At 45.2% G+C, this 21,339-nt stretch overlaps 1 protein-coding gene across 1 annotated transcript in view; it reads left to right on the top strand.

The window, feature by feature from the left end:
• Nucleotides 1-20,864, top strand: part of BAALC (BAALC binder of MAP3K1 and KLF4) — a 45,097-nt gene extending 24,233 nt beyond the window's left edge. Inside the window, exons 2-3 of the mRNA XM_004580658.3 lie at nucleotides 9,941-10,107; nucleotides 20,536-20,864. Of these exons, the coding sequence (XP_004580715.1) occupies nucleotides 9,941-10,107; nucleotides 20,536-20,646 (278 nt within the window). The 3' untranslated portion in view covers nucleotides 20,647-20,864. The remainder of the gene's footprint in view (nucleotides 1-9,940; nucleotides 10,108-20,535) is intronic.
• The last annotated feature ends 475 nt before the right edge of the window (nucleotides 20,865-21,339 follow it).

Genomic DNA, 21,339 nt, shown 5'->3' with positions numbered 1-21,339 from the left:
GGAGAGAAAGAAGAAGGGAGCTGGGAGAGAAAGAGAGAGAGAGCACTTCCATCTTTGGGTCCACTCTCCAAATGTCCGCAATAGCTAGGTCTGGGCTAAGCCAAAACCAGGTGCTGGAACTCCATCCGGGTCTCCCACATAGGTAGCAGGGGCCCAAGCACTTGAGCTGTCTTCTGCTGCTTTCCCAGGAGCATTAGTAGGGAGTGGAGTGTAAGCAGGGATGCTGAGACTTGAACTGGCACTCTGATAAGAGTTGTGGGTGTCACACAAGTGACAGCTTAGCCCACTGCACCACAACATTGGCCCCACTTTGTTATTTGTTTCCCTCAGCCCTGTAACTGCATGTGACACACGTTGATGTGACAGCTGGCTACACTGTCATGCCGCATCTCCAATTCAGTTCAGTGTCAGACTTCCTGATTGGCGTCTCAAGCTCCTTCGTCTCCAGTCTCAGTTTTGGGCTTGCTACACCTTGACTGGATGGGGGCAGAGTGGTGAGCTTGGCAAGGCTGGTCTTCTCCTGTCCCAACCCCTTTTCTCCATTCTTCCACTCACTAAATAAATGCCTCATCTTTGCCCTGAATTCAACATGTTGTTGTACCTGAGTGTGTGAAGCTGTGAAATTCACCCTTTGTGCCAGCTCATCTACCTTTTTCCCTCTTTGATCAGCAATCTTCAATGTAGATAACACAATTCTTAGTTTGTAGCCAAGGAAATGGAGGCCATAATAGTGAGGCCTTATGCTGCTAAGTAGACGGGAGTGAGATGCAAGACATCATTGGAATCACACAGAGCTGGGCTTTCCATCCTGGCTCTACCGCTGGCCTGTTCTTGGGCTCTCTGAGCCACTTATGCTCGGGGCTAAAGTGGGAGTGATACTACACACTTGCAGAAGTAGATGCCGCATATAGCATGAAACTTAAGATTATTTTTTATTTTTAGTATATATTTTAAAGTTTCATATTTTAAATTTTTTATTTGAAAGGCAGGGTTACCAAGAGAGGAAGTGGCAGAGAGAGAGAGAGAGAGAGAGAATCTCCCATCTGCTGATTCACAAAATGTCCACAATGACTAGAGTTAGGCTGTTCTGGGGCCAGAAGCCAAGAGCTTCCTCCAGGTTTCCCATGAAGGTACAGGGCCCAATGCCTTGAGCCATTTCTGCTGCTTTCCCAGGCTGTAAACAGAGAGCTGGATAAGAAGTAGAGCAGCCAGGTCTCAAACTGGCAGTTTACGGGAAGATCGTGGCGGTGGGTGACTTGGATGTCCTGTAAGACTGGAGCGCAGAGGACAGAGAATGAAGCTATGAGGCCACAAGGGGCAGGAGAGCCCACTAAGAGCCTTGCAGGGTGTGTGCACACACATACACACTATATAAATAAATATATATAAAGAGAATTTATGTGTATATATATCACGTGTGTGTATATATATACTTTTCTTAAAAAGAATAACAACCTAAGATGTAATGTTTTTTTCAGCATAAAAGCTGTCGTTTGTCTATGTGCTTGTACTCTATGCTGTACATGTTTATAATCATTATATAATCAGCTTCCATCTTTCTAAGTCTACTGCATATTTTTAAGTGGTTTTATGGAATTCCGTAGACCAGGCAAGCCGTAGTTGGTTTAGTAGTTATCCAGCTGCTGAATGTGTGTGCTGAGTGCATTTCCCCCAGGTTGGCAGTATAAAGAACATTCTCAGGCCTCTCTGTGTGATGGTGAGGAGTCTGTGCAGACACTGAGGACTGAGATTGCTGAGTCATAATGGTGTGCCCATTTCAAACTTGATTAGATTCTGCCAATTGCCTGACCAAATAGTTGTATTTGTATTCCTACCGGCAGTATAGGAGAGAACGCTCTTTGAACATTTAATATTGCCAGATATCCCAGCTCTTACTATTCTAATGGCTAAGCAATTATGCATTATGATTTAATTCTGCATGGCTCTGTGTTTGAGTAATTGTTTAATAAGCTACAAGCTCCCGATTAAATTTTAGAAGAATAAAGGGTTTGGGTAGGTAAATGTTTCATATCCCCAAATTGTAGCATAGAGATAGGTTTAATATCCAAGCAATGCCAGAGAGTTGATGGTTTGCTTTAATTTTTTCCTAACATTGGAAAAATTAAAACACTTTAACTGATTGAATCCTTCTACTTGAAATGGACACAAATACTTTTTAAAAAGAACTTGTTGGGCCAAGAGCAGAGCTGACAGGCTGGTGGTCCATCATGGGAACAGCTGCCTCCTTGTTGATGTGACTGCAGTTGTCAAGAATCGCACAAGCACACACTAGTCAGTCTCTCCCAAGTCCAAAGCTGCTGTAGCCTTATTTTCTTAAGTCAAAATTGCATTCCAAAATGTGTTGCCCACCATGTTTAAAATAAACCCTTCTTGAATTGTAATGAGCATGCCATACAGACAAGTATCAGATATGTACCATTAATTGTTTCTTGTAAAATTCTCAGAATTGTGCTGGTCAGTCCCCACCATCGATCTCGGAACATTGTCATTGCCTTGAAGGGAAACCCCATGTTTCTTAGTGACCACTTCTCATTCCCACCATTTCCCTAGGTAGCCAGGAACCTACTTTTCTATCCAGAGAGAATGATCTGTTTCTGAACATGTCAGAAATAAAATGGTACCCTAGGACATCTGGCCTTCTATAACTAGTTTCTTTGACTTAGCATGATGTTTTAAGATTTATTGAGACATGTATTGGTACTTCAATTTGTGTATTATCAAATAGTATTCCACTGTATGTATATACTTTGGTTCATTTCTCCATTGGATGCCTAATCAAAGTCATGAAAATTTGTACCCAAGTTTTAAGTGTTTTCTAGTTCTAGCCTTTACATTTAGATACTCAAACCTTTCAGTGTAATTCCTGTGCATGGTGTGAGGTAGGGCATCCACTTCATCCTTTTACATGTTCAGGTTTCTCAGAACATTTTTTGAAAAGTTATTCTTTCTTCATTGAATTTTGTCTAAAAACCCATTTACCATAAATGTAAAGGTTACTCCCTATTTTCTAAAATGATTGAAAATAGACATGCAAAGGTCATGTTCATATTCTACAGGGTATGTGCTAGACAAATTATTCATATGATTAAAGAAATGACAGACACCTTTCTGTGCTGACGAATTTTAAAAGATGAAGAGACAAATTCTCAGTGGGTGAGTAATCACTTTTATTTAATTTATACTTCAGTTCAGACAGAATTGTCATCAACCATGTGATCAGATCTGAACTCAGACAGCATTTGGCAAATCAAAATTTGAATTTACTTGACTAGAAGATGTGCCCCAAATACAAGGCTAATATCCAGTTGGTTTCTTGTCATTGAGAGGAGTGCTCTAGAGGTGGTTTCTGATGACTGGCCAAGACTCCATGGTCACCTTCACCAAGAAAAGCCAGGTGCTTGGGTTAAGGAGGACCTGCCCCTTGGTCTGCTCTCCATACGGCTTCCTGCTGCCATTATTAATGTCTGTACTCTGCTCGTCTGCCCAGTTGCAGTTCCAAATTAGCAAGGAGTGCTGGCAAGAAGTCAGTGGTTGCAGTTCATCAGCAAGCTTTGGACAGAGCTTCCTTTCTATTTTCAGGCAGTCCATGATTTGGCTTTTCATTGGGATGCAAAGAAAGTTTTGTGAGGAGTGTCAATAAAAGACATTCTCCAGGGGCACACAAATGTCTCTTAGTATACTGTTCCAGGATTTCCTGTGAAAATATATAGATAAATATTGTATTAGTCCTGTTTTTATCATTATAATGACCTATCTGAGGCCAGATCACTTTGTAAAGAAGAGAGGTTTATTTTGGCTCATGGTCTAAGATCAAGGAACTATAACTCTTTTTTTGGTTGATAAGATGCCCAGGGTGACACAGGCCATCACATGGCAAGGTACAGGGAGCATACGCATGTACACACATGTGTGTGTATGCATGTATGTGTGTGTATTCCTTCTGGGTTTTTTTTTCCTTCTTATGAAGCCACCAGTATTGAATCACTGGGTTCCAGTGTAATGATCTTATCAAATCTTACCTCCCAAGGCCCCACCTCTAAGCACCATAGTTGGATTAAATCTACTCTCAATACCTCCCAGGGATTCAGCACATGAACCTCTGGAGGACACATTCAAACCATAACAAGCATTCAGTGTGCAACTCAAAACTAGCATGGATGTAGCTCTCTATGCCCGACATTTAAATGATTGATTGATTGATTGATTGACGGAGATAGAGATAGGTTTGTACATATCTATATTCGTATACTATAGGCACACCTCTACATCCCCAGTGTCAGTGTGGGGAAACTTGTTATAGTGTTTATTCCTGGGTCCCCACTGAATGGGAAGTTCTGGAGTAGTGAGTGTAGGGATCCACATTTTAACATCCTGGGTGGTCTCGTTCTCACTAAAATTTGAGCCTTGTTTACCTGCGTGTTTTTTGGAAGGAAATCTTTGTTAGTATCACGGCTTTGAAAACAGACAGAGCCTGATTTAAACTTCAATTTCTTGAAGGAATTAAGTATAATTGCTCTGACTTTCCAGGTTTACCATGTGCTAGGGTGTGGACATCAAGTAGGAATCCAGGGTCTGACACTGCAGCTTTCATAACAGCATTCTGCAGGTCTGGGTGTTCTCTCTGTGTCTCAGCCTGCCCACAAATTCTGTGAACTCCCCCCAAATTGCCTCCATGAATCCCTTTTCTCTCTTCTGTCACCCCTTCTTCCCAAAGCTGGAGTCATCAAGGAACTTACAGCTGCATAATGCCTTGGGTTTTTCTTGGTTCTGTAGCCTCTTCTGCTGTGGAAGTGTGTAGAGGACAACTTGTAGGGGAGGAGCTAAGGGAATAAAGACCTCATCTCAACCACACAGTTCACTCACTAGCGTCTCCAATTGGCCAATCCAGCTAGAAACTCCTGGGAAAACAGCTTTTTGACATGCGCAGCCTGGTCAGTCTCCTGGGAGATAGAACAGGGAGAGAAGTCTGGAGGGGCAGAAGAAATCCAGCAAGCAGGGTGCAGATTCTGTCTTGAGTCCATTCTACTAGAAGCAGAACCCGAGATGGGAATTGGCACCAGTGATTCCTGGCAGGAGACCCATGTAAGGAAGAGTGCAAAGGAAGCAGGAAGGGTTGGGAGCAGGAACTGACCAGTGACAAGGCTTCAGGGTTAATCAAAGTCTCAGCCTGATCCCATGGGGCGCTTTAGAATTAAGGAACAGGGGATGCTCAGAGGCATAAGACTATTAACCCTGTAATATCCCTCCTACACACACACACACACACACACACACACACACAGAGACATGCACTTTCTGCTGATCATTGCCATTGGCCATGGGCTGATGCTGATACAAGTGGCCAGCATCAGGAGAAGGGGGCTGGGTGAGTCATTAGAAGCCAGCAACTGCTGCAATTGGGGGAAAAGTGAGAGCAGAGTGGCAGGGTCTGGGCAGGCACTAATTAATCTTTCCCTGCATCCTTAATTCCCAGCTGGGATGGACTCCCTATAAGGAAAGACAAAATAAGAGAGAAATAAACAGATATGTATATTTCACACAGAATTGGAGATCCCCAGAGAACAAGTAAATCTCAACGATGGGGCTGAGAACTCCAACTCATACAGCATCTTTCACAAGGGACAGTATAGGTTTAGGGACATTACAGAGCAAAGGAGAAAGATTTTTGAGGCTGCACACTGAGGGAAGGTGAGGGCGTTGTGGAGAGACTAGTTAGTGGCATTTCCTAATCCCATGTCATCTGGTGCTGTCTGTCTCTGGGCTGCTGAGGATCTAAAGTGGTCTCAGTGATCAACCTTTGTCTCTCTGGACAAAGAGAGGTTTGAGAATATCCAGAATGATCTGGGTGCATTTAATGGTTGACTCAGTAGGCACACTCCCTAGTTTTTTATCACTGCCTCAAAAACCTGGAGGCAAGCTACTTACCAAGAAAAGAGGAGTTTGTTCAGCTTACAGTTTGGGAAGTTAAAAGTCCAGGTGTCTGTGGCAGGTAACAGAGCTAGTGGAGAGAAAAGATCACATACTGAGCCAAGAAGAAGAGAGAGATTAGAGGGGCCCAAATTTGGACTTTGGCAACAGGAGGTCACATGAGAACCACCTTCCAAGGCTACACAACTGATGGCCTAAGGACCCTGCACCAGGGGCCACCTCCTAAGTGTTCTACGTGCTCCAAACAGTGCCGCCTGGAGACCAACATTCTAGCATCTGGGCCTTTAGTGAACCTTCAACATCCAAACAATAGTGGTGGGGGCCTCTCAACCATGTTCAACCCAAGTCTGGTACACTGTAGTGAATGGCAAAGGCAGCACTGGCCAGCCTTGAGTCCCACTCACCAGCTCCAAGTACTGAAGGCAGTTCCACCATTGGCTTAGCTAAGAGGAACAACTGCCCTTCTCACCTGATTAGCTACACCCTTCCCCCACAGACAAGTTACCCAGGGACCGTTGGTATCCCTACCAAATTTCCTAACCCTCCTTTAGGACTGGTTGCTTCCCCTCCAACTGCCTTCCTGAAATCCAGAACAGACAAATGTGTAACTCTACTGTACATATCACTTATGTCATATCACATCAATTTGATAGCACCCGAGATAACCTCTACCTTGTTCAAACAAGTTCAAGTTTGGATGTTCAGCAATGTCAAGTTGCACAGACATTTCTGAATGCTTGCACACAGTTTTTACACTTATTCCACAGCTGATTAATAACAGTAAGCTCTTTTGTAGCTGCTGGGACCCTAGAATCTAGTCCAGATCACTTCAAGCCTGCTTCCAGAGTCTTTATGGGGTTCATCTGATCCATACTGCAAGTGTGCACTCCCTTAGGCCCAGGAGATGGCCAAGAAGCAATTACTTGCAGGGAAGAGGGGGTTAGATATTTGACCCTTGTGCTGGGGTACTCATGCCTGTGCAATGCTGACCTCTTTTGGAACTAGGTAGAAAGGAGATGGGAAGAAAAGGGGAGGTAGACTGTGGCTGGTGGAGGAAGGAGACCACAAAGGATAAGAAGAGAAGGCATCCACTTCTCTGGCATCTGGAATAGGTGGGGACCTGCTAGTTAAGAAGCTGTGGACCAGGTATTTTCTATTGTGACTTTCAATGTATTAAGTTTTAATTTCTTTAAGTTTTTATTATTATTATTACTTGAAAGGTGAAGGAGCGAGAGAGAGAGAGAAAGATTTTCCATCCACTGGTTCACTTCCAACATCAGAGCTATGCCAGGGTGAAGTCAGGAGCCCAGAACTTCTTCCTGGTTTCCTACTTGGGTACAGGGACCCAAGAACTTGGACTGCCTTCCTCTGTTTTCCCAGGAGCATTAGCAGGGTGCTGGATTTGGAGCAGGTGGAACTTGAACTGGCATCCATATGGGATGCCAGCATTGCAGGTAGTAGCTTAATGTGCTATACCACAATGCCAGCCCCTAAACTTAGATTTCTAGATTTTATAACCTTTTAGCATATGGCAGAGCAAGTGACACAGAAATATGTGTGTCCTGTGGACTCCTGCTGTCGCAACTGCGTGGGAACTGCAGCCTTATCAGCCCTGCTCAGCCAATCCTTCTCCCCGCCCTTGGAGTATTAAGTACACCGGATCTCTGATACCTGCCTCATGGCAGATCATTGCTCAGTGCCCAAGGAGAGGATCTGCTTTGTTTTAAGTCTGATTAAAAGCAAACCAAGGCAAAGACCCAAAAGGAAAGGTAGCTGATTTGATAATTATTTAAAAAGCTATACCATTATTTAATAAGCAGTTAGTAATATAATATCTGTACTAAATCAAAAGGCATAAACTCAAGCAATGAGATTCTTTATTTTGTTTATTAAATCAGCAAAGATGAAAAACAGAAAAAGAGAATACTCCCCATTAGTGAGGATTTGGGGAGTATTACTCCTTCCTGTTCTGTTGGCCAAAAGACAACAGGGAGAAAGATTCATGGAGGTGAATCTGGTAATACATTGCAAGATTAAGAGGCCTTTGAAGTCATGGTGATGTGGTTCTATGGGTTGCTGATGAGAGACTGGCATCATTCTCATTCTGGGTGTTTCCTCATTCTGGGGATGCTCCTATTATTGCTGATATTCTGAAATGTCGCCAAGCACTGTGCATTTTGGTTTCCATTTTTTTTTTATCTTGTCAAGGGCCTCACAGGGATTTTAGACTGGTGTTTCTCGTCTCTCCTCAGTTCTGAGAATTCCTGACCTACTACTTCTGCTACTCTTTGCCCCCCTCAATCTTCTTTTTCTACCCTTGCTTCCTAAAACTCCTATTATATCAAGGTTGCTGGGCTTCTATCATGTGAGTTTCCTACTGTGTTATTCATTATCCCACTGCTCCTTGGAGCTGTCATCCAGGAGAATTCCTTAATTCCCCTCTCCAGCTCACTCAACTGCTATTTAACCACCTTGCTACATAGCTTTTCTGTTGTTTTCTCCTTACATCTTAATAGTCAGGATTAATTCCTATATGTCTCTAAATAAATCTTTATTTTTTGATCTATCATGCTTATTTTAATTTTTTTTTCTTTTCTTATTAGCTACCTTTCCTTTCGGCATGTCCACCTTCTGCAGTTCAATGTATCCCTCTGTTAGTGTTGCACCTGCCCAACTCTTGCATATCCTGCTTTTTCTGCCAGGTTTCAGATCCGAAGCTTCCTGCTGGAATTGTCAGCTGCAGCTCTTGAAGAGCCCATGCAAGGGCAGAGAGGGGGAGGAAGCTCTTGGCCTAGTTCTCTGCATGGTCTTCTTCCCTGGGGTTTCTCTTTCTCTCTGATGTCCCATGCCCTTAAGTGCACCACCCCTCTCTGAGCCAGTTCCCTAACAGACCTTTCTGTCATTGCAGTCTGGTCTCCAGCATGTGGAGAGTAGAATGGCAGCGACACCTGGCACTTCTGACCTCCCTGTGGCAGCTGCAGGGCCTCTGTCGGCTTCCTGCTTCCCACTCGGCACCCTTGCTTGTGCTTCGTGGGCTGCATTTCCTCCTTCCAGTTAGATACTTGTCATCCCTGTGAATTCCTCAGTGTAGTGCAGCCCTCCTGTCGCTTTTCAGCATGACTGGTTAATAGAAACTTTTCTCTATCATTTCTTAGTGTTTGTTACAGGGGAAACACAGGCAGTCCTACGCTTTGAGGTGCAACTATGCAAAAATCTCTCCATAACCTTCCCGCCAGCAACTTCACTTCTAGGAATTTGTCCCAAGGAAGTAATTAAGAATTAAGCTTTCACTGCATGCTATTTCACTATGAACAGGTGCAGACAGATATCCAACCAAAGGATATCTTAGGTCAATGGGATGCATCCACATACTGACAAACATGTGTAGAAAGTAGCATGGTGGAACATTTGATGGCACAGACATACACTCCATGTATGATTAAGTAAACATGTCAGGTTCCAAAATTATTTTTAAAATTTCATGTTTATATGGGCCCGGCGGTGTGGCCTAGTGGCTAAAGTCCTCGCCTTGAATGTCCCAGGATCCCATATGGGCACCGGTTCTAATCCCGGCAGCTCCACTTCCCATCCAGCTCCCTGCTTGTGCCCTGGGAAAGCAGTCGAGGACGGCCCAAAGCTTTGGGACCCTGCACCCGTGTGGGAGACCCGGAAGAGGTTCCTGGTTCCCGGCATTGGATCGGCGCGCATCGGCCCGTTGCGGCTCACTTGGGGAGTGAATCATTGGACGGAAGATCTTTCTCTCTCTCTCCTCCTCTCTGTATATCTGACTTTATAATAAAATAAATAAATCTTTAAAAACAACTTCATGTTTATGAAAAAGCACACAGGTTCTAGTAGAAATGGAGAGCTCTGTGCGGTGGGGTTTCTGGTGATGCTGAATTTCTCTGTCTTTTCCTCCACAATCCTGGAATTGTTTGCAATAAGCACCAAGTGCAAGGCTCCAGTGCCACCCTCTGCTTCCTTCCTGCAGGTGCGCTGGAAGATGGCCTGCCCTCCAATGGTGTACCCCGATCTTCAGCACCAGGTGGAATATCCAATCCAGAGAAGAAGATGAGCTGTGGGACCCAGTGCCCAAATCCCCAGAGCCTTGGCTCAGGCCCTCCGTCCCAGAAGCAGAATGGCCTTCGGACTGGAGAGGTAAGGTTGAACAGCAGAATCTACCAGGAACCAGAGAGTGGGGGTGGAGGTTGCTGCAGGGCATTTTGCTGAATCAGCAGGAATAGGACTTTGCTATTGACCTTCTACAGAAAGTGTGTTTGCTTAAGTGCATATTTTGTGTCTGGCTTCTTTTGCTTAACATAATCCTTGTGCAAATCATCCATGTTGTGAGCTGAAATACTTTGCTTTCATAGTCATGTATAGTGCACTATCTGTCATTCTACTTGATGGATATTTTAAATCCTTTCCAGTTTGGGGCCATTGTGCACAACTGAGCAATTAACATTTGCATCATACCTTTTGGTGGGCATCCACTTTTTTGGGGGGGTATATAACTAGGAGTGGAATTGCCAGGTCTCAGGATAGGGGTGTATTTGATTTTAATGGATATTGACCAAGAACTTTCTAAAGTGATGGTACCACTTTATATTCCAGTCAGCAGAGGATGTGCTCTGTGGTTAGAATACAAGAATTTAAAAATCACTGGTGGGCATTTGGCACCATGGAAAAGATGCCATTTGGGATACCCACATGCTGTATCAAAGTGCTTGGGTTTGAAACCTGATTTTGCTTCCGCTTCCAGCTTCCTGTTGATAAACACCTTCTGAGGCAGCAGGTGCTGGCCCAGGTACCTGGGGTCCTACTACCCATGGGGGAGACCTGGATTGAGTTCTAAGCTTCTAACTTTAGTCTGGCCCAGCTTTGGTTTTGTGGACTTTTGAGGGTGTTGAAAGCAATATGTATTCAATAGAAGCAATTTCAAACTTTGGATTTGGGGTTTGCCCTGGCTAATGGTATATGGTAGGCTCTTCTCTCGTGACTCTGAGAAGTGGCAGCAGGCCTGGGCAGCCTCAGGATTGAAAGGGAAAGCTACCATTTCCATACCATAGACTAGGCTGCTAAGCTCGCATGCTCATAGGTTAGGTGTGTATTAAGTACACTTTTGATCTATAAGTTTCACTTTACAATGGGCTATCTGGGCAAGGCAAGACTCTGTCCTGAATCAAGGATCATGTGTATTCATATTTCACAGTGTCACCAGGCTGCCAGGCTGATTTTTTTTGTTGTTGTTGTGGTTGGTTTTAAAACCTTTCCTTTTCCAGAAAACCCCTTTTATGAAGCACCCATCCTCCTCCATAAGGCCACGGCTGTTTTCCCACTCTGATTTCCAAAATACATTTGTGTGTTAAAGCAATACTGGTTAGACCTGGAAGAGATCCCGCTCTATTCCTGTAACTGCTCTTAAGATTCATTCATTAAGAGGGCTGTCCAGATGCCAGGCAATGTTCCAGTCAGTGCCAGCCATCCAGGTGTGACCACGGCAGGCATGGTGTCTGCTCTGAAGCAACGGCCATGGGATGAGGATATGGTGTCATTTGGCAGAGAATAAATAAATGAAGCCACTATAGACTGTGAATGATGCTGTGAAGGATGCTGATGGCGACAACTGCTCTGTGGACCACCGATGCTACCCCCGTGGTTCAAGTCGCTGCCTAAAGGTTATGGGAGCAGCTCACATTGCTAATGACCATGAGTCAGAGTATCCCACATCCCGAGACCTTTCTCCCCACGTCTCCTCTCAAACAAACGACACCTCCTTCTCACCCCCCAATTCCCTGCAGCCCCTGCCTTTTGCCTTAGTGTTCATTGGTGCTGACTGGCAAGGTGAACTGTGACACAAAGGAGCTTTGAACTTGGAACAGTCTCAATGAGGAGCTCTTTCCTGGTGGCACCTCAGTGTCCTCTGTCCTTGATACCTTTTTGACCCTGCAGGGTCAGACACATCCTGGGCTGTGTCTCCAGCTCCTACCAACAGCACAAGTGACTGTCCTGTAGCCTCTTGTCTTCCTGTGCTCATGAGTTGTGCTGTGGGCTGCTTCCAAATACTAACTCCCTAACATCTTAAGCCATCTTTGTCACACCATCCCCCTGAAACCTTGGTGCAACCTCCCTCTCACTGCACACTACCACCCCCCGACACACACACAATACAAACCATCTGCTAAGGCTTCAGTTGCAGAAGCAATATGTATGTGGATACAGCCCTTTGCAGACTTTGAACATGTAGCTGGCCTTCCAAGATACCTTCAGGTTTCCAGCAGCTGCCTGTTTCCCAGTGCTTTTACTGTCCTTGGCCAAGAAAGCAGCCCATGCTAGGGGAATTTCCTGATGCCTGGACTGAGGCTTGGCAGAGGAACTTGCCTCTTCTGCCGCACCCCCTCCCTCACCCTGCCCCAACTCCCAGTGTCTAGTCAATAATCCAAGAAGGAACAATGAAACCCCAAAGAGACTGTATCGGGAAAAAGGAAGACTTGAGTCCCCCAGAATTTTTCCTGGACAACAGGAATGTGAGATATGTCAGGGATAAGCTTGGGAAGTAAATAGAGATCTCTGCTGGAAAAACAAAAGTAGGATATTAAAGGGATGGAGAGAACCAAAGGAACCATTGCAGAAAGCCAAAGAAAGGGCAAGTTGTCAGGGCACTTTTGGGTACACACCTGAGAGAAAGGAAGGGATTCGTACTCTGGGGATGCATTCCTTAGTATTGGAGTCTCCCTTTGTAGAGGCTTCTAAGACTCAGTGTTCATCTAGGATCTGCAGTACAACCAGTTCAAGCAGAAGGCTGTCCAGACACAGATCTTATTTTATCTTTACATTCTTGTCCAGACTCCCTGAGCTACTTGAGGGTTTTGCACAAGTAGATAGATGCTCAGTGACTACATGCTGATTGAGTGAGACAGCCTTGTAACTCAGATTAGAGAAGGTTTCCCATGGGTTCTACCCCACCCATCCCTGCTGCACTCACCCGCCGTCACTTGATGACTACTCTGAAGTAGCCTCGCTTCTTTTCTAAAGCAGGTTCTGCTGCCTTCCCTGTGTTTGATCTTCCCTCTATCTGAGGTTCAAATTGGAAAGCAATAGCTCATTTTGGCACTCAATGAAAACCCTTAGGCTGAGCCAGTCTGAGTGAGAGCTGGGCATGCACCATGGTCCACACAGGTTTTGCTGCAGGCTTGGGGAATTCATGATAGTTTTGTGTGAAGGATGCTCTGATCCTTGCCTTCTGAGATCCAGCTGGCCCCCTTGACGGAGCTGTTGAGATCAGAACTTCCCTGACTGACCTTGCATTAATGCCATAAAAATTCATGAAGCAGCAGCAAATAAATTAATAGAATCTGGGAACCACTAGACACTTGTTATTATATAGCTCCTTTTTTTTTTAAGATTTTGTTATTATTGGAAAACCAGATATACAGAGAGGAGGAGAGACAGAGAGGAAGATCTTCCGTCCGATGTTTCACTCCCCAAGTGTGCCGCAACGGGCCGGTACGCGCCAATCCAAAGCCGGGACCAGGAACCTCTTCCGGGTCTCCCACGCGGTGCAGGGTCCCAAAGCTTTGGGCCGTCCTCAACTGCTTTCCCAGGCCACAAGCAGGGAGCTGGATGGGAAGTGGAGCTGCCGGGATTAGAACCGGCACCCATATGGGATCCCAGGGCTTTCAAGGCGAGGACTTTAGCCACTAGGCCACACCGCCGGGCCCTATCTAGCTCCTTTTGAAAGAGACACTTCTAAAAAGAATCCAGAGGTCTTAAGTTGCAATTGACAAAGCTCTAGTCTTTAATATTTTGGGAAGGAGAGATGGAGAAAACTAATATTTTGGAAGACCTGTTCTGTACCAGACACACTATAGCTCTCACAACCCTGAAGGATGAGTAGTGTCATGCCCCACGTGGGGAAGCAGAAGCTTAGAAAGTCAGTATTGGATAGCATGTTCCAAGGAGTAGTGATTGGGCTGTGTTGGAATTCAAACCCAGGTCTGTCTGCCTCTAGACCCCGTGTTCATCCTTCCTGACACCTGAAGCATAATGGGAAAGAACCCGATTATGAGAGACTGGATATGGGACCTGGGGCCACCGTCTTCAGCTTGACTCAGCACCTATATTGACATTGGCCTTGGGCAAATCTCATTAGCCTGAGTGACTTCAGTTGCCTCAGTGGGAAAGTGAATACAGTAACATTCCCACCTGTCTCCCAGGGGTGGTGCAAGGAACAATTGATTATGCACATAATTGAAATCCCATAGGACAGTCGTAGAACATTCTGGCAGGAAAATGCAAACAGACTCTGTTCCCAGGGATTTTTCTCTAGCCTTCTTTCTCTCTGAAGAGTTACTTTCATGTGTGTATTCTTAATGAAGGTGTTAATTGTCTGTCTAACATGTAACAGGCACTAAGATTATAAGGTTACCATTGTGAACTAAACAGACTTTCCCTACCTTCCTGAAGTTTATAATCTGCTGAGAAAGAAGAAAAGAAATAAACAGGAAAGAAAATACATAATTTTAATTGTGGCTACAAGCCAGAAAGGAAGAAAAGAGTATAGGAAGAGAGAAAAACAACGAATAGCAGCATCCGAAGCTTATATGTACTTAGAAAGTTACTGCTGTGCTGTGCTGTGCTGTGCTGTGCTGTGCTGTGCTGTGCTAGAAAATTATTAGCTGTGGTTGTTGCTAGGGAAGACCCAGAGTGAGGAGCCAAATGATACTGTCAGTGTGTTCACCTCCACTAGCTTGCGTCTGTTGGTTGTGATTAGATGTTGCTTTTACAGTTGTAAAGTAATAGTTATGCAAAAAAAAAATGGTGTCTGAGATCCATGAACCTAGTCATCCTGGTTTTTCTTGGTTGTCTGTGAAAAACTTTGAGAAGGTTTGCATCATCCCAGGTTGAGTACAGATATATTCTTAGAGTCCAAGCAGTGCCAAAAACATTTCTCATTTCCATCTGGAGAGAAAGTAAGCACATTTAGCTACAGTCCTATCTCAGTCCTGGTCCCCTGGGAGGAGCCAAGCTGTCCCCACCTCCGCAGGGAATGAACTAAATCGTGTTGGCATCTGAGCACCCAAGGGAAACAAGTCCATCTGGTTGGAGACTGCCAAGAAGCTATCACAGCCAATCTGGTTCTCCTTGAGAGATGACAGCCAATAAATTACTTCTAATTAAAGAGGCACTATCACGAGGACTCCAATCTACAATTCACAGGGCACTAAACCTGCAGAAATTAACAGGAGGCAAGGGAAGAATAGAACAGCTGTAACAAAACGACGTGGGAGCAAGCAAAGTGGTTAGCGGCTATAAAACAAGAGTACTGGCAGTAGAGGAAAGGTTAAATTAGCAGCAGACATCCGCAAAGAAGCAGCCCATGGCTTTCTCTCATCATGGCGTTGGGAACCCGAGTTGTGTTTTGTCTTTAAGCCAGTAATTACCATAGGGATACATTCTCTTTTCCTGTTATTAAGAAAGAGGGAGGGATGATAAAGAAAAAGCTTTGGTTGGCTGAAACCAAATCCCGGGGGAGGAAATACCTACATGGTATGAAGTGTCAGAAGGGATGAAATAGTACAATTGTCTTTTGTGTCTAAAAAGCTCTTTGGGCAAAGCGACGGACTTCTCAAAATTTCTGGAGAAAATACCTGACATTGTAGTTGTCTTTCTGATCTCCTTCTCCCCAACCCACCCCCACCTCTCATTAGCATATAGAATGTTTCCAAGTTGTAAGGGGCCTGCAGCCACTACTGGCCTGCTGTGTGGCCTCACAGCTGGGCAAAGGACAAAAGACGGGTCTTTTTCAGTTGATGCTCCAGACTCAGAAGTTTCCCTCTCCTAAAACATTTCCTAGAAAACATGCTGTCGTTCCCTTGGTTTCATTTGCTGAACGTGATACAGAGCCATAGTGTTTGGCTTGGAAGTTTCTGGGCCTGTGACAGGAATAGAGGACTCCGGTGTACTCTTCAGGCAAAAGCATACCATCAGATGTCTGTGATTTTTATTGCCCGGTCTGCTATTTACAGGTCATAGCAATAGTTTTAGGAAAGTAAGGTTTCCCATTTGAAATGTTTGACTGACAACTGCCATTTCACAAATGAAATAGATGTTTAATGGCTATAATAGGGCTGAGTAATCTTCCTGTTTTGCTAGGGCCTGAGGAGCTTTTGGGTATGTGGGACTTTTAGTTTGAAAATAGATTTGTCTGCAGTGAACAGAGAGATGTTCACCAGCTTACCGATGTTAAGCAATGCACTCAATTCTCAAAGAACTTAAGAAACAATACTATTTCCCCATTTTCCAAGGTCAGGAACTGAATCTAGCAGGCAGAGCTTATTATAGCCCATGGGTGGCAAAGCAAGGTGCTCAATCCTGGTCTCTGTGGTCCCAGAACTGTGCTCAAAGCATTTCCTTCCTGCACGTTTGTGATGACAGTTAAGGACTTGCCCGCCTTGGACTAGGCATTTAGCCTGCCTCTCATATGAATGTGCCTGTGCTCTAGTGTGTGTGTGTGTTTTAAAATAGTTGTTTATTTATGTATTTGAAAGGCAGGGTTAGAGAGACAGAGACAGACAGAGAGAGAGAGAATCTTCCATTCACTGGTTAACTCCCACAAAAGGCCACAACAGAGCTGGGTCAGAATCTTCGAGCTAGGAGTTTTTTCCAGGTTTCGCACATTAGGAGTGAGCCTGCTCAGAAGTGGGACAGCTGGGACTTGAACCAGCACCCAAATGGTGTGCCAGTGCTGCGGCCAGCTTTACCTGCTGCACCACAGCGCTGCCCCTCTGTGTTCAATTCTTGGTTTGGGCTCCTAACTCCAGCTTCCTGTCAATGTAGATCCCAGGAGTCACTTAGTTCTCAACAGTCACATGGGAGACCCGCTGTTGTCTTTGGTCTGTTTTAGCTGTTTGGGGACTGAACCTATAGAACACAATGCTCTCCTGTGTGTTCTCTCTCTCCCTTTTCCTGTCACTCCCTTCCTCTTCCCTCCCCCTCCCTCAAATAGTAAACAAAATTTTAAAGTTTTCCCATTGTAAGTACAGTTACAATCAGTCATTTTGAGGTTCCTCTAAAAATGGCTCTTTTGTAACTTTTGACTTAGGCTCAGAAATGAAGAATTGCTGAACTACTGGACTTTTACTTAGATTTTCTTCTTTTGAGCCTGGAAATGCAGGCAGGACTAGAGAGAAAAGCATTTTCTGTGGGTAAACTTTAATAACCTTTTGTGAAATCTTGCCAATAACCTCTTCTAAGGAAAACACTTTCAGAGTTCAGAAAGTTTACATTTCCATTCTGGAAAACTCTCACTTCCCACGAGTTTGAAAGAAATGCTGCCATTCAACTTGGCTCATTTCAAAAACAGCTTCTGTGTCTGTATTCCATGTCCCAGTTTCCACAGCTTTTCTGTAACAGCACCCGAATTGGAAGTCAGATGGGGTTGATCTCCTAATCAACACACATTTCTTTAGGAGAGAATTGCTGCCTTTCTCTTTGCTGTGTGTATTTGTATATTTGTGTGTGTGTGCAACAGGAGGAGTTACAGGTAAATACCAAGAGATGTTCAATTTGTCAATTGTTTTGTCACTTTATGAGTTGTCTGCTTTGGGGTAAAAATAAACCCACACAAATTTCTGCTCACTCTGATGCTGGTTCAGACTCTGACAACCTAACAGTACAACTGAACCCTAGTCACTGTGCACGACCAGTTGTCAGAGTAAGAGGATGTTGGCCTAAGGCTCTGAGTTTGCTCACTCATTCAACCAAAGTTAAATTCAGAGCTTCCTGTCTCTGAAGACTGTGCTGGGCACTGGGAGCATAAAAGGAAAGGAATGGATATGGCTAAACACAGAGAAATGAAATTGTTCTTGGGATCAGCCTGGTGGCTTAACAGGCTACTCCTCCACCTGCTAGCCTCAGCATCCCATATTGGTGCCAGTTCTAGTTCTGGCTGCTCCACTTCAAGTCCAGCTCCCTGCTTATGACCTGGGAAAGCAGCAAAGGATGGCTCAAGTTCTTGGGTCCCTGCATCCACATGGGAGATCCAAAGGAAGTTCCTGGCTCTAGACCTTTTAGAGGAGTTGGAGCTTAACTTCTTTGGCATTCTAGTGTGTGGGGGTGTGCTGGGTACAGTCAGATGTGGCCAACTCTCAGGAGGGCAATGCTGTAAGTAGCCAGCTGACAGCACTTCCAGCAGCTGGGGAGGACAGATGCACAGCCACATAAAGGCAAACTGGAGACTGGGCAACACCAGTGGCTGCTCCAGTACTTAGCATTGCTAAATGTTGACTTGTTAGAAACCTACATATCACTTGCTAAGAAAGACAGCCAGTGGGACAGAATCCACCATTTCTCTGGATGCAGTACAGATGACACAGTTGGCTTGGGTACAGGGCCATGTTGTATGAAACACATGCATCTATTGGTACTGGACTCACACCCAGAGCAGGGAGCTGCTCATACCCAGTGAGAGGCTCCCACAGACCCAGAGATTGTGTTTTCTAGGAAGCAGCTCTTGGGATATCATTAAACAGGATGTCCATTAAGAAGTGCACTTGAGGTGCACACATGGGGAAGGGAGAGAAGGAGGCGGGGTGGCCTGAGGGAGAAGCAGATATCCACAGTGCAGGATGATAGCAGCTCACTGTGCCCTGGGGAGTACCTTAGAACTAAGTGACTCACGGGCAGAACATGCTGTCCCAAATAGCCAGCCCTTTCCACTCCTCCATTCACTCCAACATGGAGTCCCCTCTAAAGGGCACAACCTTGAGTGAGGTGACTCACTGCAGGTGAAGTCACTTGTAAAGACTTTTTGCAGACATGCTCCCTGCAGACAGGCAGTAGGTCTTTCCTGGAACAAGACCTGGGCAGCACATCACTGTTCCCACTCAGTGGCAGAAACTTCCCCCATGCTTGTTGTAAGCATGGAGGCTGAGGTGCAACAGCCCCAACCCAGCTGAAGTTACTTTCTCTTTGGGAATATTGGATGGGGTACTAGGTATGTTTTGCTGGAGCATCTAAATTTTAGATGGTGCTTTAGAATTTCATCTTAATCCCGGACTTTTTCCGTTGGCCTTTATTTTGAATTTGTAATTTAAATTTTTCTTATTGCTATTTATTAGAAACACACACAAAAAGGAGAGGTCTGAATGCCCACAGCAACGAGGACTGAACTGGTCCAAAGTTGGAAGCTCTTGGGGCCCGGCGGCGTGGCCTAGCGGCTAAAGTCCTCTCCTTGAAAGCCCCGGGATCCCATATGGGTGCCGGTTCTAATCCCGGCCGCTCCACTTCCCATCCAGCTCCCTGCTTGTGGCCTGGGAAGGCAGTTGAGGACGGCCCAATGCATTGGGACCCTGCACCCGCGTGAGAGACCCGGAAGAGGTTCCAGGTTCCCGGCTTTGGATTGGCGCGTACCGGCCCGTTGCGGCTCACTTGGGGAGTGAATCATCGGACGGAAAATCTTCCTCTCTGTCTCTCCTCCTCTGTGTATATCTGGCTGTAATAAAATGAATAAATCTTTAAAAAAAAAAAGTTGGAAGCTCTTAACTCCATCCAGGTTTCCCATGTGGTTTTCAGAGACTTAAGTATTGAGCCAATCCTGCTGCCTTCCAGGGTGAGCACCAGCAAGAAGCTGGAATTAAGAGTGGAGTCAGAACTCAAAGCCAGGCATTCTGGTATGGGGCCCAGGTGTCCTAAGCAATTAACAACTGTGCCAAAATTCCACCCCCCCCCCTTTTTTTTAAAAGATTTATATATTTTTAGTTGAAAGGGAGATTTTACAGAGGGAGGAGAGACGAGACAGAGAGAGATCTCCCATCTGCTGGCTCATTCCCCAAATGGCTGTAACAGCCAGAGCGGGGCCAGTCCAAAGGCAGGAGCCAGGAGCTTCTTATGGGTCTCCCACATGGGTGCAGGGGCCCAAGGATCTGAGCTGCACTACTTTCCCAGTCCATAAACAGAGAGCTGGATTGGAAGTGAAGTAGCTGGGACTTGAACCATCCCTATGTAAGATGCTCGTCAGCCTGATGTGCTATCACACTGGCCCCCATCTATCACACTTTTAAAACTCTAATTTTTTTCTTATTTGTATTTAGTGACAAACATCATGCCAAGTATCTTATATTCATTACCTTCTTTGTTACAAAAACTTTATCTGGTAGATAATATTGTGCTCTCCATTTTGTAGATGAGGGACCGAAAGGTTAGAGAAGCTAGAAAATACGTACTCATGGAGAAATTATGTTTGAACCCAAGTCTGCCTGACTCCAAAGCTTGACTACTTACCCACTCTGCTACAAGCCCATTGTGAAGGTTTTCCCGTTCCCCTTGATGTTTGCTAACTCATTCCACGAGGTTTTCCCAAGCATGTCTTCTGCCTGCCCAGCTCGGTTGGTACTGAGGCTCCAACAGGAAAACTTCTGCAGTAATGATGTGCATGTCTTCTATGGCTCCCTCTTTCTGCGTGTGTGTGTGTGTGTGTGTGTGTGTGTGTGTGTGTGTGTGTAAGAATCTCAAGGAATAAATGCAAGTTCAAAGGCTCTGGATGGTTCCAAGTCACTCAATTCAGTGTTTTAAACTTTTGAACAGGCTAAACGAGATACCAAGCGAATGTCTGCAAAAGAAGTCACCATCAACGTTACAGACAGCATCCGGCAGGTGGACAGGAGTAAAAGAATCACAAAGAACTGCGTCAACTAGCCAAACATCCAAACTCAAGCGTGGATGGACTTCTTGGGTGACTTTTGTGATGCTGGTGCCTGTCCGAGAGCCTGGAAGAAGTGGGGGCCCCTTGCTGACCATAAAGGCCTTGTGAGATTGACGGACCCCACAGCAAGCACCTGGCTGAGCCCCTTGTTAAGCACATGATCACGTTGGCAGTCGTCACCTTTGGTAATAAATGGTAAATGTGCCATTCAGTGTGCCTCTTCACAACTCCTGTTGCTGGGAGTGGTGTAATGTGGTGCGCTGGAGTACACGTCTGTGAAACAGGAAAGGAGTGGATCTCTCGGATGAGAGTTGACCATCGGTACCAAGCTCTTTTTGGCTGTGGGAGTGCATAGTTTCAGGCAAGCTTACTCCTTATCCTTTTGTTCCTTCCTGTTCAGAGTCGCTATCACAAAACATTACCGTGTTCACCTAAAAGCTGGCTTTCCTCCAATCATACACCCAGATCGATGAGAAATAAGAAAACAGGACAACTCCCCACTACTCTTCATTTCCTTAGCTCGGAATCAGACAGATCAGGCCCCACATCTCACACTCTGACTCTACCAAGCAAGGCCCATGTGGTGTCCTTGGGAATTCTCTGTGACGCTGTCACACCTGTTCCTCTGCTGGCGCCAACCCATACTATCAGTTGGTGGCATCACGTAGTATAAGGTGACTGTGCGT

Source organism: Ochotona princeps, chromosome 9 (genome assembly GCF_030435755.1).
Source record: "Ochotona princeps isolate mOchPri1 chromosome 9, mOchPri1.hap1, whole genome shotgun sequence".
Taxonomy (NCBI): Eukaryota; Metazoa; Chordata; class Mammalia; order Lagomorpha; family Ochotonidae; genus Ochotona; species Ochotona princeps.
The sequence above is the reverse complement of the archived record's forward strand: the minus strand, read 5'-3'. Positions and strand labels throughout refer to the sequence as shown.